This window comes from Micropterus salmoides, unplaced genomic scaffold (genome assembly GCF_014851395.1).
Source record: "Micropterus salmoides isolate LMB-PRFRI ecotype aquatic unplaced genomic scaffold, ASM1485139v1 Ms_hic_scaffold_3, whole genome shotgun sequence".
NCBI classification, from domain to species: Eukaryota; Metazoa; Chordata; class Actinopteri; order Centrarchiformes; family Centrarchidae; genus Micropterus; species Micropterus salmoides.
The window spans coordinates 8,059,571-8,077,452 of NW_024042261.1; the positions used below are offsets into that span (position 1 = coordinate 8,059,571).

The 17,882-nt window shown below is 39.9% G+C and overlaps 1 protein-coding gene across 3 annotated transcripts in view; it reads left to right on the plus strand.

Annotated features, from left to right (window-relative positions):
- Positions 1–17,882, plus strand: part of LOC119882651 (alpha-2-macroglobulin-like) — a 51,700-nt gene that overhangs the window by 10,607 nt on the left and 23,211 nt on the right. For all 3 annotated transcript variants that reach the window (XM_038692796.1, XM_038692797.1, XM_038692798.1), the window contains exons 6-14: positions 233–398; positions 480–564; positions 675–825; positions 7,014–7,131; positions 7,260–7,369; positions 7,455–7,622; positions 7,736–7,963; positions 8,672–8,735; positions 8,849–8,994. In XM_038692796.1, the coding sequence (XP_038548724.1) occupies positions 233–398; positions 480–564; positions 675–825; positions 7,014–7,131; positions 7,260–7,369; positions 7,455–7,622; positions 7,736–7,963; positions 8,672–8,735; positions 8,849–8,994 (1,236 nt within the window). The remainder of the gene's footprint in view (positions 1–232; positions 399–479; positions 565–674; positions 826–7,013; positions 7,132–7,259; positions 7,370–7,454; positions 7,623–7,735; positions 7,964–8,671; positions 8,736–8,848; positions 8,995–17,882) is intronic.

Here is a 17,882-nt window from a genome sequence, read left to right on the forward strand (position 1 = left end):
GTAGAATGCATTGGTCAGCATCTGTTTAAGAGTTGTTTCAAATCAGTTGTCAGCTTCAGTGCTTTAAGTGACCATGATGATTAACAATTTTAGACTATTCAAATGAATGGCCCAGTTTCATCTGCCATCTTGTTGAAGGAGAAAAATTAACAATGAGCTGCATGGTTAGCAGTGTTTTTCTGTTTGGTACATGCATTTTTCTCTCTATCTTCCCATTTGCCTTATTGCACAGGATCCTAACAACAACAGGATTGGGCAGTGGCTGAACAAAACGTCGAATGGTAAAATCCTGCAGCTTTCTTACTCCCTGAACTCTGAGGCCCGTGAAGGAACCTACCAAGTCATTGTGTCGATTGGTAAAAATAAAGTGTATCACAGATTCAAGGTGGAGAAATATGGTAAGCTAGGGTGTATTTTTTTACTTTTTATTTCAATGCATTTGTAATGAAGCAAGAATAATAATAATATTTTGTCCCCAGTTTTGCCGAAATTTGATGTAAAAATAAATGCGTCTGATGAAGTAAGTATTGATCAGGAAGAAATCAAAGCTGAAGTATGTGCAAAGTAAGTAAAAGACCTTTCACTCATTACACTCTTAAATAAATCCATTTTGTTGAGTGAATGACTCCTTTTCAACAGTACAATGGTTTTTTTTTCAACGTCCCTCTAATCAGGTATACATACGGACAGCCTGTGCCAGGCAGTGTTCAAGTTCATGTGTGCCGACCTCTTGATGACTATATTGATCTTGCCCTTGGAATCACCCCTGAACATCCAGAGGGAGACCCTGACATAACTGCCCCATGCTACAATGAGACAAAGCAGGTACAGTTGCTGTGGCGACTCATCTTAGTGCTGAAACAAGGTGCTTATAAAGGTTGAGCGTCAAATCTGAGACAAACCAGCCGCTCCTCCTTCTACCAGGTAACGTTACAGTCAGGCAGTGAGAAGATGCTGACTGATGTCTGAGTTCTTCATTCTTTCTGAATGTCACTCAGTATTGTGATGTCACATATTAACTTTATATAGTGACGTTGCTGTTGTAAACATTAATGTTGCTGCTCTCGAAAAATTTTGGTGAATTTAAAATATTCAGTTCTAATCCTATAATTAATTTAAAAACAACCAGGCAGCTAATATACACACTTCAGTATTTGTTTATTTATTGCAAGTGAATATTGTCCTCATACTGTGCAGTAGTGTTAATTTTGTCAGCCATTTTAAAATTTAGTCTTAGTCCTGTGTCAAATGTCCTCGTTAGTTTTTGTCATATTTGGTCCACTGGATACCATTTTTTAAAATCAGGTTTAAAGTCTGGGTATGTTAGTCTGACTTTAGTCAAAAGAAAATCAAAAGTATTTTAGTCTAGTTTTAGTCATTAACCATAATTTTAGTCTTTTCTAACTCATTAGTATAATTTTATTTAGCATTTTGGTCAATCTGCTCGAACCAAAATAGAGATGATTCGATTGTTAGCTTTGTTCTCATTTTTGTTGCAAAGGAAACATTAACTTACCTCAATTCCCAGGTGGTTAGCTTTGACATCCGGCTTCAAGTTCATAGTTTTTTTCCAAAAAAACCACATCAGTGAGTGAACTATACATAGCTTTCGGGGGAGCTCAGGTTTTTTTCCTGTGACTGTGATTCTTACTGCTGAATCATTAATAGCTGCAAGCATGAATTTCTGGGGTTGACTGTGAAAGTATCAGGCATATTTGTCTTAATATTATTATTATAATAATAATTTTATTCTCATATGTAGCCATTTTGGGGTGGCACGGTAACACTGTGGCCTCACAGCAAGAAAGTCGCAAGTTCAAACCCCGGTTTGACCCGGCCTTTCTGTGTGGAGTTTGCATGTTCTCCCTGTGTCTGCGTGGGTTCTCTCCGGGTGCTCTGGCTTCCCACAGTACAAAGACATGCGGACTAGGTTGATTGGTGACCCTAAATTGTCCTTAGGTGCGAGTGTGAATGTGACCGATCTATATGTGGCCCTGCAAGACGGAACCATCACGAGTTCACGTGATAGTTCCCTCTGGCTGGATGAAGTCTGACACTCCACATGATCCATGATGATAGAGAAATACAGATTAAATGCAATAGATAAAAAGAGCAAGCTGTCAATATTTTAGAGACTTTGGTTTGTCGTGGCTAGGGCAGACAGTCATCGGGCTCCATCCACTGTACATATAGAGTCCAGTAGAGGGCGGAGTCTCTTTGAGATAGAACGAAGGTTACAGAATGGTACCCCTAGTTCTATAAGCACAGGCAACGCCCTCTACTGATAAGCCCTGCTACTCCGACACCGTCTGCCAAAGAGGCAGTCAGATGCTGAGGAAGTTGGGACACTGCTATTTATACAGAGTCCAGTAGAGGGCTCCGCCTGAGCTTATAGAAATAGGGTTACCATATTGTAACATACGTTTTGCCTATGTTTTGGCCTGTAGTCCAGCAATAAGAATTCCAAAGTTATGAAATTGTGGTCAGATAAAATAGGATTCTGTAGAAAGACTATTAAATGTTCGATTTTAATGCCAAATGCCAGAACAAGTTTGAAGGGTGTGGTTTAAAGAGTGAGTCAGTTTATGAACACTGACTGAAGCCAACTGAATCTAATGATGAGATAAATACAGAACAAATAAATTGCTAGTGTGTTAAAGCTGTTTGCCACTGTGTTACTCAGTGGTTGTGTTGGGTCAGAAATAAGGACAGGCCGGCCCAGTGGAAGGCCTTGACCCTACCCTAACCAACTTATTAAACTCAGTAAAATGACTCTATTAGCTTTCTTCTTTAGTCAAAAGCTGCGTGGTCAAAAACTTCACTGGAGTTCAGTTTCTTCCAATAAAGGACAAGTAAACCCGAGTAACATCCCTGCAGGTCTGAGGATGGAACTGAACTGGTGGTCAGCGAACCTCGCCTTATATTCACCTTAAGCTCCACCTTCCAGGTGGGCGTCACACTTGGTCTCCACCTACAGTGTTCGCTGACCACTCCCTTCCAATGGTGAATTTCTTATCCTCTGCTGCCATCTAGTGGCCGTTTTTTACGTACTGTTTTACCAATTTAACCCTTTCACTAATATCGAAATTTCTTTTTAGCTGTTATTCAGCATAATTATTGTTACAAGTTATCCTTCTTTATATTTTTAACAATAATAATAAATAAATAATAATAAAAGAAAAACAATATGTTTCAACTTCAGCTTCACCGTATTTTTTAAAAGTTATACAGGGATATTTTGACACCATTAAAACTTAAACACTTACAATTGTATTTTTTTAAATAAATAATAAGGATAAACGTATAACATGATTCAACACATCAAACATGAATATGCCATGTCTCATACAAAGCTTAGTTTCTTGCAGTACAAAGCCTAGCTTCTAGCTGTACCTTGCAGTACCAGTCAACATCATTCACAATGTGTCATGATCTCATTCTTGGCCACAGTTTGCCATGATCTCATTCGTTGCGTACGTGACTTGCAGCAGGTGCCTTACTCCTATTGTGTATGCTACGGTAGACTAGGTTTTGCATGTTCTGCCTGAACGGCCGCTCTGCTCATGTAGACACATTGAAAAGGCACAGGTTCATGAATAACACACAGAATATAATCCTTTAAGTCTTAAGAACCTCGGTTGGTCTAGACCAGTGGTGTAGTCTACGTGATCTGCAGGCATACGGCATATACACTTTAAAAAGTGTGAGGATACGTAACAACATCGTTTTGTGACAGAGCTTTCATACTTTAATTCATAAATTCACCATGTCGTGAACACTGACTGATAGGTGAAATCATATCCAGGCAACTAAGTTGTTGTTCCTTGGTGGTCATTCTAGGCGCAAGCTGGAAATGAATTCCAATTTAGTGCCCAAGTGTGATATTTTTTATATCAGAGTGAACTGTCCACAGCCTGCAAGTGAGAAGAATAATATCGCGTCACACGCAGCATGACTTAGGTTCACAGATTTCTTTATTTTTCATTTATGTCTTATTTTTTTTACCTGTCCCGCCCTGCAGCCTGGGCGAATTCCTTTGTTTTTGTTGTTCACTGAAGACATTTGGGTTTATGATAAAGAGACAAGAGGTCACAATTTCAGCTTTTATTTCTTGGTTTTCACATCTAGATGTGTTAAACATCTCAGGACATATCACCGTTTGTATTAGACCACAGCATTCTTAGGTGAGCAAGTAATGGAACAAATAATCTTTAAGTAAATAACATTTAATATTTGCTTGCAATAACTGCCTCAAGCCTGCGACCCATCGACATCACCAAACTGTTGCATTCTTCATTTGTGCTGCTGCATGATAATGCCTCCCCATTAGTTTCAATGCATTTCTCCGGCAGACAAAATGTTTCTGTCCACTTCTGAATTCATTCTGCTGCGACCATCATCAGTTACATCATCAATAAATATTACTAAGCCTGTTCCAGGAGCAGCCATGCACGCCCAAGCCATGACATCACCTCCACCAGGCTTCACAGATGAGCTTGTTTGCTTCAGATCATAAGCAGTTCCTTTCTTTCTCCACACTTTGGCCTTTCCATCACTTTGCTAGAGATTAATCTTGGTCTCATCAGTCCATCAGATTGTGTTCCAGGACTTTTGCGGCTCATCTCTGTACTTCTTGGCAAATTTAAATCTGGCCTTGCGATTCTTCCTGCTGATGAGTGGTTTGCATCTTGTGATGTGGCCTCTATGTTTCTGCTCTCTGAGTCTTCTTCCAACAGTGGATTGTGATACCTTCACCCTGCACTGTGGAGGTCGTTGCTGATGTCACTTACTGATGTTTTGGAGGTTTTCTTCACAGCTCTCATGATATTTCTGTCATCAGCTATAGTTTTCCTTGGCCGACCTGTTGGACGTCTGTTGCTCAGTACACCAGTAGTTTCTTTATTTTTCAGGACATTCCAAATTGTTGTGCTTGCTATGCCCAATGTTTGTCCAATGGCTCTGGTCGATTTTCCTTCTTTTCTCAGCTTGACAATGGCTTGCTTTTCTCCCATAGACAGCTCTCTGGGCTTCATGTTGGTTTATCCTCTTTAACAGGAAATGCAGTCTTTATAGGTTTGAACCAAGGATGAAAACTTAGACTAGTCATGCAGAGCTATTTAATGTTTGGACAGTCAGCCTAAAAGGCAACACCTGGGCAACAAGAAACATCTGTCAGTCACATGACAACAATAGTTTCTCACTTGACCCACAATGAGTGGTTTCAAACAAAGGGTGATATATCCTGAGTTGTTTAACACATCTAGATGTGAATACCAGGAAATGACAGCTGAAATTCTGAACTCTTGACTCACAGTCATCTTTTGATCTTAAACCCAAATGTCTTCAGTGAACAAAAACAAAGGAATTTGCCTTACCGTTCCAATACTTTTGAAGGGGACTGTATAGCATGTTGTGCCAGATAGATGTTTTTCTATCGTCAGACGATAGATATTGTCATATCGCACAGCCTAAGTTGTTGTTTATGTTCATTTCATGTTACTTATGTTTGATTGGTGTAGATTTTTAAGGGGGTGGGCGTTAGGGGACAGGGCACAGGAGTTTGAAGGGAAAGAGGGGCAAGTGAAAGTGTAGCCGCTTTCATACGAGAGATAAACGCAGAATGAATATCCGCATATATGTAGGGGTGCAGCTAATGATGATTTTAGTACTCAAAGCTTCTACGGATTATTTAATCAATTCAGCAATACGTCGTTTAAGAAGTACTTTTGCTTCTGATCAGGTGCCGTCGTGCTGTTGTGGTAATGTTAAGCAACATAAGTTTCGTTTTACAGTGGATGGACTGTAACATTACAGAGTTGTTGTTTTCTTTGAGTTTGAAATAATCCCATACTTTTGACACTTTCTTCTTTGTCCCTTGCTATTTTCTCTCTCTTCCTACACATATATGTGAAAGCACACATCGTTGCTTTAGCGGTCCGGCTTTACCAGAACCAGCGGTGTGTAAAAAGACTTCTAACACAACACCAGCAGTGACTTTTCATACAGAGATCATTTAGTCTCTCTGTCTTCTCTCTGGGAGCTAATAGCGAGGATACACTGCTGCTGACCAACACGTCCCCTTAATTGATTGGATGATGGAGCTAATCTGATACATCACAACACCACCGAAGTTTCATACCAAGCGAAGACAGATTACAGAAGAAAAGTGGATCACTGTCAGTTTTTATATTTGATTAGTTTAATGATTGACTGTCTAGTTAAAATCTGTGTTCACTGTAGTTCTGAACAACAAAGGCAGCACACATAACGTTTTGCATTTATTACAACAGATTTCCCTTCTCTGTTATTTCTCCCATTAACGTGATTATGGAGTCAGTTAACATCTAAGAGTTGCCTTTAAAGCAGGTATGATGTTTGATACAGGAGCTGATGAATGGCATATCGGAAGTTTTAATTTCTTTACAGAATGTTTGTTCTATGTCCATCCATGAGTCCAGTGGGTTCTGACTGATCCATTTTTAGATATATTGTAGTCTGTTGGCCAGGAAGTAATGAAAAAATATTGGCAGTTCTAATCCACTGCAATCTTTGACATCAAACATTAGATTTGGGTCACTTTGGCATGCAGTCTGAACGCAGCCTAAAAGAGATATGTAACGAAAAGAAGACAGTTGCGGCAGATGACAAAAAAAGTAAATGTTACAGAAACTACAGAAAATTAGCCAGATGAGGCTGACGCTATCCTACGCCGTACAGAAAACCTAATCTATGCAGAAAACAAACCCAGAGATATCGTAACTCGTGAATTGTACCTAGAACTAGTTTACTTTGAATCAATGAATGCGGGAGAAGGTGATAGAAAACAATGCTGTGTGTCTGTGTGAAACACCAACTAATAAAAGGTATGAAAAAGCTGAACAAATTTCCTAAGTGTTGTAACCAGTTTAAAGTTTGACTGAATAAGGATATGAAATTGGGTTATGTTTAATATGTCTTTCTATTTTTATTATTCTTTTTCATTTTATTTGATGTTATTTTATTGTACTTTCTAGACGGACAAGAGAGGCTGTGCCACTTTTACCTTTGGAATGTCAACTTTCACAAAACTTGACCAAAAGGTGCTGCAAGATTCACTGGTCCTCAGTGCCAAGGTGGAAGAGGAGGGGACAGGCAAGTATAATATATTTTATTACAATTTTTATTTTAAAAAAAGAATTAGTGTATTAAGAAAATCACATTGTCGTGTTTTTAAACAGTATAGCATACACGTTGTTGTAACATGGAAGCTTCTTGTACAGGGATTTTATACCAACAGGAGAAGAGAATAGGGATTTCATATGTTGTTGGAAAGCTGTCCTTCATTGACACACCCAAGATTTATGACCAAGGATCAAATGTGGAGGGAAAAGTAAGTGCATGTGGTCTCCACTTCTTCAATCTGATTCTATTCACAGTGCAAATGAAGCCATGATACAACTTTGTGCTTCTAACAGGTTAAAGCAGTTCACTACAATAATACACCCATTCCTGACATGCCAGTGTACCTGTTTGAGGGTGAAAGGTGGTCAGCACGTCTGGTACAGAACCTCACAACTGACAGTGATGGGATTGCCACCTTCTCATTCAACTCTGCTGACCTTAAAGGGGGCATCCACCTCCACGTAAGTAAGAGGTAGCAGTAACACTACAGCCTGTAATACAACATAAATGACAAAACATTCTTCTACCTCTGCCACCATGAGCTCATTTATGGTGTTTCTGTCCTGCAATCTAGGTTGGCAACAAACCGAAGCTGGACTACGTTGGTTTTAGAATGCCATACTATGAGGTTGGAGATCAAGTGTTGTCTGCAGCTGAACCTCCTTCTCCTGTTACTAAAACAGTCAGCACCCTTGAGGTAAAGAAGAAGGATCAACCAATTATCTGTGACAGAGAAGAAGACATCTCCATCAAATACACTGTAGTTGGAGAGACCCAGGGCTCTGTGGATGTGATGTATCTGGTGAGTGGTGGGTGAAGTATTTCTCAGCTGGTCATCAGTTCTCTTCCAGAGACATGGACATAGGGAAGATGCTTTTAAAATGAACTTTCAGATTAATGACACCTGGCCCAAAGGAACTCAAAACTCTTCATATTACCCGGGAGACTTCCTGTTTCTGTGCTACATGGTAACATTTTAGCATGGGCTAGGCTGAGTAATAGTAATATAAGGACCACGACCAAACACTGGTTAATAGTGTTACCTGCAGGAATCAATAATTTCATCATATCTCATTAAGATGCCCCTGTGAATATGTTGTTGCATATGATTGGCTGTTTGTTATAAGCCCATTCTCTTTCACGAGAACATAGTTTGGTAAACTCAGAGTTAACGGTGCCAGTTGGTAACCAGAGAGTTGGAAGACCAGTCATTCAAAGTCACCAGTGTTTAGTTTAGTAAAGCCAGATACCAGAGCCAGAGTAACTTGCACTTGCTCTGTGAGCGTGACCTCAGATCTGGATAGAGCAACTGTATTTTAGCCGATCAACCACTTATTGATGTCCTGCACATTGAACTTGTACAACAAACCAACAAACATACTTCAAGTAAGTACTTAGGAACATGATAGATAGCCACAGACCAGAACAGCAGGCAGTGTTGCAATCTGCAAAGAAAATGAGGTTTTACTATTGCATTAATCATTCTGTTGTTTTCGCTCAAATTGTCCAGGTCTTATCTAGAGGAGCCATTCTCATGCAAGGAGTTAAAAAGGTTGAAGTACAAGATAAATCAGGTGAACGACAGCTTAAAATCACTCTTTAAATTAGCATGACCTGATCACCTTTGAGCTGCATTTTCTTGACCTATGGAGGCATGTGAATGATGACAGTTGGTATGTTGTTTCAGTGACTGAGGGAGAGGTGTCCTTCAAGTTGACAGTGTCTGCAGAGATGGCACCAGAGGTCCAGGTTGTAGCTTACGCCGTCCTCCCCAGTGAGACTGTGATCGCCAACAGTGCTGACTTCTCCACCGAGAAATGCTTCAGTCACAAGGTCAGTGAGAGAAGAAGACGTGTGGTAGTGACTGTGCATGTCAGTTGTATAATATACATTGTAGAGATCGACTGATTAATCCGCCGACAGATATCATCGGCTGGTATGAGCTAATTGCATTTAAATCGGCATTGGCATTTATAACAGCATATATATGAATATTAAAAGAGAAACAGTCAGATCCTTCCCTCATGTCACAAGGGCATAGTTTGCCCACCAGAGGGCGCTCTGCAGCTCCTCTGTTAACAACACTACCACAAAAGAAAACTGAGCTGACCGCAGTCTACCGGAGCATGTAAAACGATCAAGGAAGAGTGGCTAACTGGTGAGTTTGTCATTTGTAAATGTAAATGCTCTGTATTTGTATAGCGCCTTTCTAGTCTTTTCGACCACTCAAAGCGCTTTTACACTACATCTGCATTCACCAGTCACACACATTCATACACTGAGCCTAAGTGCTCAAACAAACTTTCATTCACACTCATTCATACACTGGTGGAACAGCCGCCAGTGCCCAAGTGCCCAAGGACACTTCGACATGCAGCCTGGAGGAGTCGGGGATTGAACTGCCAACCTACCGATTAACGGGCAACCCGCTCTATCTCGTGAGCCTCATGTTAATTACATGACTTAGATTTTAATTAAAACGGCCCCAATTGCTTCTCCTCTCCTGAAAACATTCATGACTTGCTAACCATCCTGTTTTTCATTGCCCTCTCCCAGCTTCCTCCCGGTCAGAGCAGTAACCGGTAGGTGAGTGGTAGAGGCTACCTTGCTAACAGAGGTGATTGTAGATTTATTTCTGAAACAGTGTTGTATTTCTAACGAACGGTCCTATCATTTCTCCCTAGTTCATCACTTCTAAATATTCTCTAACATTGCTTACAGCAGCTAACACTGCCTGTTACAAAATTATTGTAGCAAACCTACTTACTGGTAATAAAGTTATGAATAATAATATTTGGAAATATTATTATTTAACCCTCGTTTTGGGGGCACCACCTAAAATTCTGTCTGCCCAAGGGTTTAAAACTCCTTGGGTATAGCTTTAATAATTACACAATTATTCACTAGTGATCAGTTAGTCAACAATTGCTAATCATTTTGAGTCTGATTGAGTTTAATCAATCGAATCAGTCAGTCTCATATCAAAGTTGTGAATCCTCCGTCCAGTAACCTGGATTTAAACAGTACACATACACAGTTCCTGTGATTAAAGTGAAATTTATTAACTAACTAAAGTGAGTACACAGTGAGGCTAGATATATCAAAGACAAACAACAATAATGAATAAACAACCAGAATGCAATCAATGAGTGTTAGAGAGTTCAATGTGAGCAGTGTTTCCCACAGAATGACAGTGTAACTGTGGCGGGGGGCTGCTGATTGTTGCGTTCACAGCGGCTTGGTACACCATATGGCTCGGCTCTGCCAGGGATTATTCTTGGGGTTCGCCTGCTTCGGCTGGTGATGAAGAAACTCTTGCAGTGATAGACAGTTAACCCTGGCTCGGTTTGTTGTTTGATGTCCTGTGTGTTACAGCTGGTGTAACTAACCCACGTGGCTGGCCTCCGACTTGTTGTCGTTGGGAGGAGTGAGGTTAGCGTTAATTCGACGGAAATAAAGCTTAAAAAGAAACTTTGTTGTTTCTGAATAAATTACCAGAGTTATGAATAAAAGGGGCTTGCGGTTATGGAGATCTGAAATGAATGTATGTCTATGGGAGTGTTATTTGATTTCCAATGAATAGCGCCACCTAGAGGTTGATTGACGCCAAATTTCACACAGCCCCTAGGGAGGGCGTGCGAGATAAGTTCCGCGAGTTTGGTGTAGATCGGCCATTGCAAACGTAAGATATGACATCACATGCATTGTTTTTGCGTTTCTGCAAACAATTGTTAAGCTACGTTTAGGACATTTGTGATTGTCCATGGCAAGTTTGGTGCCGACCGGACTTTCGGCTTCGGAGGAGTTAATTAAAATAGGTTTTTCAGTTTTCGCAATTTATCAACATCGACAGTATCACCCAAACACGTAGAGGTTAGGTTTATGAATGTGCGATGAAGTGGCGCGTAGTTATGAGGCAAAATGTCCTTTGGTTGAAAATCCCATTGAAATGAATGTGATTGTTCGACTGTATTTGAGCTTCCATTATAGCGCCACCTTTTGGCCGAATGGCACCAAATCTTTCAGGTGTCATCAGGGCCGCATGGGGAACAATTGCCCCAAATTTGGTATCAACTGGACTTGTGGTTATGGAGATAAAATGCATGTAAGTCAATGGGATATTTTTTTTTACATCTTTAATGTGCAATAACAGCGCCACCTACGGGCATATTTAGATCAAGTTTGGTGCCTGTAGTGAGGGGACCATGCTGAACAATTCGGCACAGGTGTCATGTCAATGTCCCCTGTGGCTATAGAGGAACAATTTTTTTTCGATTCAATAGCACCACCTAGAGGGTAGTTGCACCAAATTTTGCAGATGCCCTCAGGGGGGCGTACCACATTACGGGTCCAAATTTGGTGTCGATCGGCCATTCCAAAGTGAAGATATGACAGTGAGAAGATGCAGTCCGAGTTTGTTTTTGTTTATGACCGCTGAGGTCCTCACTGCCTGGTTCAGGTTGAGGTTAGTCTATGGACAAGATTAATATTGTCATTTTAACAGTCATGCATAGAGTCTGTTATCTTAACTTTACCAGAGGTGGTAAGTTTTATGGCCGAAACTATAATATTTCAACATGCTTCCCATCTCCTTACTGCAGTGGTTTTCAAACTTTTCAAACGGAGCCCTTTTTGAGAACCACTGCCTTACAGTACACATGGTGTGAGTAGTAGTGCAATATAAAATGACTCTGTATTGGGAGCATTATTTGATTATTTGATTGGGAGCATTATTTGATTGGGTATATTATGATCAGAATACACTAACGTTGCCTCTTCCTAAAATTCTGATATTATAATATCAAAGAGTATCAAAATATGCTCAAAAAACAGAAGATATCATAATATTGTGAGAGTTATACATTTATGTGATTGGAAATAGGAACACATTAGGGTGACCAGACGTCCCCATTTTCCGGGGACAGTCCTATTTGGTAGGCATATATGTCTAATATCCCTGTTATTATATTATTATATATTATATTTGGAAAACAGACTGTAGCCTATAATTAACAGGACTTACTGCTGAGTTATAAAATAAAGACATCATCTTTTGCAATTATCCTTATAACTCTGCATTATTTTACTTGCTGCAACAAACCAAGTCCTTTTTACTGGTTGAAATACCTTTAAATGGCCAATACAACCCATAACATGCAGTATTCTACTTGCCAGAAAGTGATTGCAGCCTCTACTTATTGACTAAAATGTAGTTTCTGCCTCAAAATGACTTGATTTCATTCAGAAGACTACATTACAAAACTGAAATTGTCTCCCTTTTTAATTTTAATATATAATAACATAATATTTTTTAATGACATACTGACCACCAAACCAAAAATGTCCCCGGTTTTCATTTCAGAATTCTAGTCACCTTAACACATAAGCATTAGCGACACGAAAGCGAAGTGATAGCGACGTATTCTTCGACAATGCAGCATATATCATCCGAACGCCGTGTATAAATGTGAAGTAGTGCTAACGTCGTAAAGAGCAGTTAAACTGTACCTTTAACGCAGCAATTCCCAGTGTGGTGCGCGCACCCCTGGGGGTGCTTGAGCTGCCTCTAGGGGGTGCTGGCGCTGTTGTAGTTTTTTCATGACATCAAAATACTAAGTACTAAGTTTTGAAATAATGATGAACTCAATCCCTATCAATCCTTCCTCCTGTCCCCATCCACCTCCCTCTGCTGCTGGTGGTAGAAAGGAGCTGGTCTGTCTCAGCCACCTGCTGAGTTTATATTTATTTTAAGGTTGGTCCAGAGGCAGCTTCAGACTGAGCTCAGCAGGGGGGCATTTATTTTCCATGGGTGGGCGCTATGGGGACTTTTTTTTTTCGGATATCAGAGATCCTATAATAATTATTGCTACTGCCTTTTCTGTTAGCTATTACCATGAAGTGATGCGACCCATAGAGTAAACACATGAACCATTACACATTCTTGCAAGACGTGCGACTCTTACGATATTAGATTAATAAGGGTTAAAAAGGCCTATACAACAATATTGCAAGACCAACTCCTCTAAGACTGACTCTGACCACAGCTTTATTATAAACAAAGCTAACAAACATGCACACAGTCTCTCATTGACAGGATAGTAGTTTAATTGCTATCTCACTGGAGAGAGAAAAAAAGCTATATCGGAAGCTTTATTCTCGTTTGCTCTAACATAAGCGTTTACAGTAGCCTACTATTAAAAAAGCATCATGTAGTTACCTTTATCAAAACAAATTAAAAACACCCACAACATACACAGATTATTCTACAATTTCCATTTACAAGAAAAAATAAAACAGCTGTTTCTCCATTTACACCTCCAGGTTCCAGTTCATAACACATCTCCTTTTGCTGGGTTGTATGGGCTCGTCGTTGTTGGTAGCAGTACTCCAGAGCTCTGTAAATGCATCGTCGCATCTCAGATCACCAACACAGTCTATTGCGCTGTGCACAAGTTTCACTGCATTCAGTAGGTCCATTTCCTTCGCATGTAGCTGTTTGTTAGGGGAGTCCACAAGCAGTAATATATTGTGCACACATGTCCAATGAACACAAAGCTGCGCTCCTTTATCTGGTGTAAAAGGCCAGTTGCCTGCACTCTCACTTCTGATCCAAAGGCCAGAGAGCTGCTCGTCTCTGACAGTACCGCAATGATATCCTCCAAGTTTTTAAGGATTACAGAGACCGCTGCTAGCGTCCAGCGTTGGTGAAGGAGGTGCTTCAGAGTATCACCTTTATAGTGACTGGTGTATATATGGTATATATACATGGCTGGGGTGGTATTTGGATCTAGGGCTATTCAGTCAGGTGCCATTTCAGAGTAAGCAGGGTAGGCGTTCGGAAGAAGACAGTTAGAAGCTAGGCGATTCTCTTTGACACTTAAACAGTCCTCAGTTATACCTAAAAGGGTAATACCCATAGGCCTAGAGGATCGGACCCTTTAAGACAGAGAGCTGGTCCTGTACCTCCTGAACAGTGGTAACTCGGGATCTAACAGTGGAAATGGCGGCCTTTCTCAGGAAATGATAAAGCATGCCACACTCATTAAAGAAGTCACCAATTGCTTCTTCAGCCGACAGCGCATGAACGAACACAAGGTGCAGCTGGTGGTTAAAGCAGTGGATGTAAGGGATTTCTCTGCCAAGTCTATCCTGTAGCAGTTTTTGGACATGAGGGATGCACCGCCATAGCACTGACTGGTAACACATTACAATAATGGTGCAGGAATAAGCATTTATTAAGACTTTACCTAATGTATAAATCATAAGTTAATGCATAACTCACAAGGAACTAAGTAATGTGGTAATGTTTAACACGTCAACTGTTAATAAGGAGTCACATATGACTTACTATTAATTAATTCCTATTCCTATCTAATCAATCAAATCCTATCCTAATTAATACCGCGAGTTAACTTTCAGCCATCTACAAACTGGATCTGGGCCGCTGTAGACCTACCAGACAGACTGGGAATTACACGATTGAAGCGACATGTCCTTCAACCAAATTCCCCGACGTAGTGGTCACTCTGCAACTGTCCCCCCACACCTAAATATTTCTGTGGATGAGTTTCCTGTCAAACATCCCAACCCCAAAACCGTGACCTTATAAACACTACTTAATAATGCGTTAATAGTAATGTGCCTCACCAAGTAAAGTCATAACATAATGATATTTCCACAAATGATTAGCTAATAATTAATAAAACAGATACCAATCATTATTTTTTTTCTGATACTGTGGATGAGTTTTCTGTCAACATCCCAACCCCAAAACCGTGACCTGATAGACACTACTTAATAATACATTAACAGTCATGTGCCTCGCCAAGTAAAGTCACAACATAATGATATATCCACAAATCATTAGCTAATTATTAATGAAAACAGAAACTGACCATTATTTTCATATAGTAACAGATATTATTACAATGAAGGTGAAACAACATTTGAATAAACTCCATGATGGGTTAGAATACCGCATTTCACAACAACCTTTGTATAATTAATGACTACCTTGCAGTCTGCAAAATCCTTTTATTAACAGTCATTTAAAGACAGATGTTCATCTCACAGAGGCCAGAAAAGAAAAAAAACAAGTCAAACCTGGCTCATGGGCTGAGTTCTGCAAAAATATCTCTAGTGTCACTGGCTTGTTTCCTAGTATTGCCAGCATTTGGCCACAAAACACAATGAGCCAAATATTATTTTTTTTAACAACTTTTACATTTTGTGTTATTCAAACAAATGTGTAACTTTTATATCAGTCAAGACAAGCATGGTTAATAAAAGGTAACTGAAACTCAAAATAAAAAACATGGGTTTTGTAAACAAACAGGCAAATGGTTTATTTTTTCCCCCCATGTCCAGCAGGTCATTAGCTTCTTTCATTGCAGTGATAAGGCCAGCATTTGGCTCCACAATACACTGGGCCATACATTTTGCTGCAAACCTTTGCAAGCTGTCACCTTTCTTGAAACTTGCTCTCATTACCCTAAACAACTCCGGATTGACCGCTGCCAGCTCTGCAATGGGAGCTTGATTGATAGTTGTGTTTCTATCCACCCTCATGCTGATGTAGGCATCTGCCTTTGTAGCGCCACCTTTGACAAGCTTGAGTACTTTGTTGTATCTCAAGATAGACTCTTCAGGATTTTCTACTGAAATAAATGCACAGGTAGATACATGCATGCATCAATAAATATAAAAGAAAAAAACAGCACACCACTAACACCAACACCAAAACATCCAAAACTGATTTCATTCTAACCTTAAATGAACATGCAGGTTTTCTAACAAAGGCATAGGCATGTTTTTTTTAAGGTACCTAGTTTAACATCCACAAAATAGGTTTGATGGCATAAGGTCACCAGACAAACAGATAAAACCACCAGTTGTCCCCACTAAACGCCCAGGCTACTCACTATGCAGTTTTGTGACCTGCCCCGATTAAACCACACAAGTATAAGACAACTTTTAGAAGACAACGTAATACATCAGATAGCATGCTAGTTAGCTTTCAGTAGTGCCAGATGTACTGTTGTTGATTTTTGCAAGGCATGGCCATTATTTTTCAACTTATAAGTTATCTAGTTTTAGATGAAAACCCTTTACTGTTGTTTTAAATAAACAATTTCATTAAAAAACGTTTATATCTGCATAAAGTTGTGTGGCATTTTTTACATACTGTAACTGAAAAACTTTTCATAAACACTTCCTTGTGTTTAAGTATGTACAGTATATACATACCTCTCCTGAAATCACCAGCCTTTGATTTCTTCTTCTTTTGTTTCTTCTTCTTTTTTTTCTTTGGCAAGAGCTCTGACTCAGATGTATCTGAAACATTTGAGCTGGAGTCATCTGAAGACTTTGTTGTTTTACGAAAGCCTGCTGGGATGCTGTGGGTGTCGGATAATGTGGCTTTTCAACAGCTTCAGCTTTTAGTTTTATGGCAGCAACCAAAAGATGCCAAGACAATTTAATCTGTGTGTGTCATGAACTGAGTAAAACTGTTCATCTGAATGTCAATCTTCCATAACAGTGTTTCCCATACGTTAATTATTCTGTGGCGGCCCACAATAATGCTGCGATGATGTGTTGAGAAGAAACCCGCTTGACACTGTAAACATAGCTTATATAGGCTATGTTTAGGTATCTGTTAGGTACCATAGCATTGAGTCTGCAAAATAAAAGGTCAAACCCATAGAAGGGTACAGTACTATTCTGAGGTAACAAAACAAGGGGTTAGAGGTCAAATTCTATAGAAGGGTTCAGTCCCTACATAACCACCAATCACTGCTCTCCCCGTAGAAGGTCATTGACCCTCTGTCCTGCTGCTACAGTGCTATTTTGAGTCAAATGCACAAATATTGGATACCACAAAGGGAAACACACAGAGACGGACACAGAGATTCCCAAATTGATTAACATAGAGCAGCTTTCAAGGAGCCGATACTACATGTCTGCCATTATTGACATTTAGGAGTTTCTGGCAACAAATCAACTACACCCTCCGAAAAGACCAGCAGCTGGTTAAAGTCGTGAAAACAATACCTCGCAACGTAACATATACAAGTCACAAAATACAAAACGAACTACTTGAGGCAATGAACAGTGTCATAACGGATGCTAGTGTACGTGACATAGGCTTGCAGTGGTTCACGATCAAAGTCGACGGGACTCATGACTTCACTGGATGTGAGAACATTTCAATAGTCATTCGGTTCATATCAGAGGACAGTTGTAAGGTAACAGAGCGTCTGCTTACCATGGCCACTGCGGAAGCTGGGGATGTAGGGACACTCACTCACTTTAACATGTCAACTGTTAATAAGGAGTCACATGTGACTTTCTGTTAATTAAAATTATGGATCAATTCCTATCTGATATCAGACATCAACTAAAACGGTGAGTTCATGTGTTAATTAACACAATAGGTACTTTTTTCAATGATTCTGGTGAAACTGGATCATATTTGATAGAGAAATGTTAGAAATATGGCAAAAAGTTTTCTCTCTAATGTCCCCCTGCTGCTCTGCCTCAACTCTGTGATTCAGTTTCATGATTGACAAATAGATTTACTTGTTGCTGAAGTGAGTTAACTAACTAACTAACTAACTAGCTGCTGTTATTAGCTCAGTTAGCTGTGCAATCACTGGTCAAATTGGGTCTGCCCCTACTGGAAGCTTGGAGCACCGGGGGAGTGTGTCAGCCATGCCATTTTT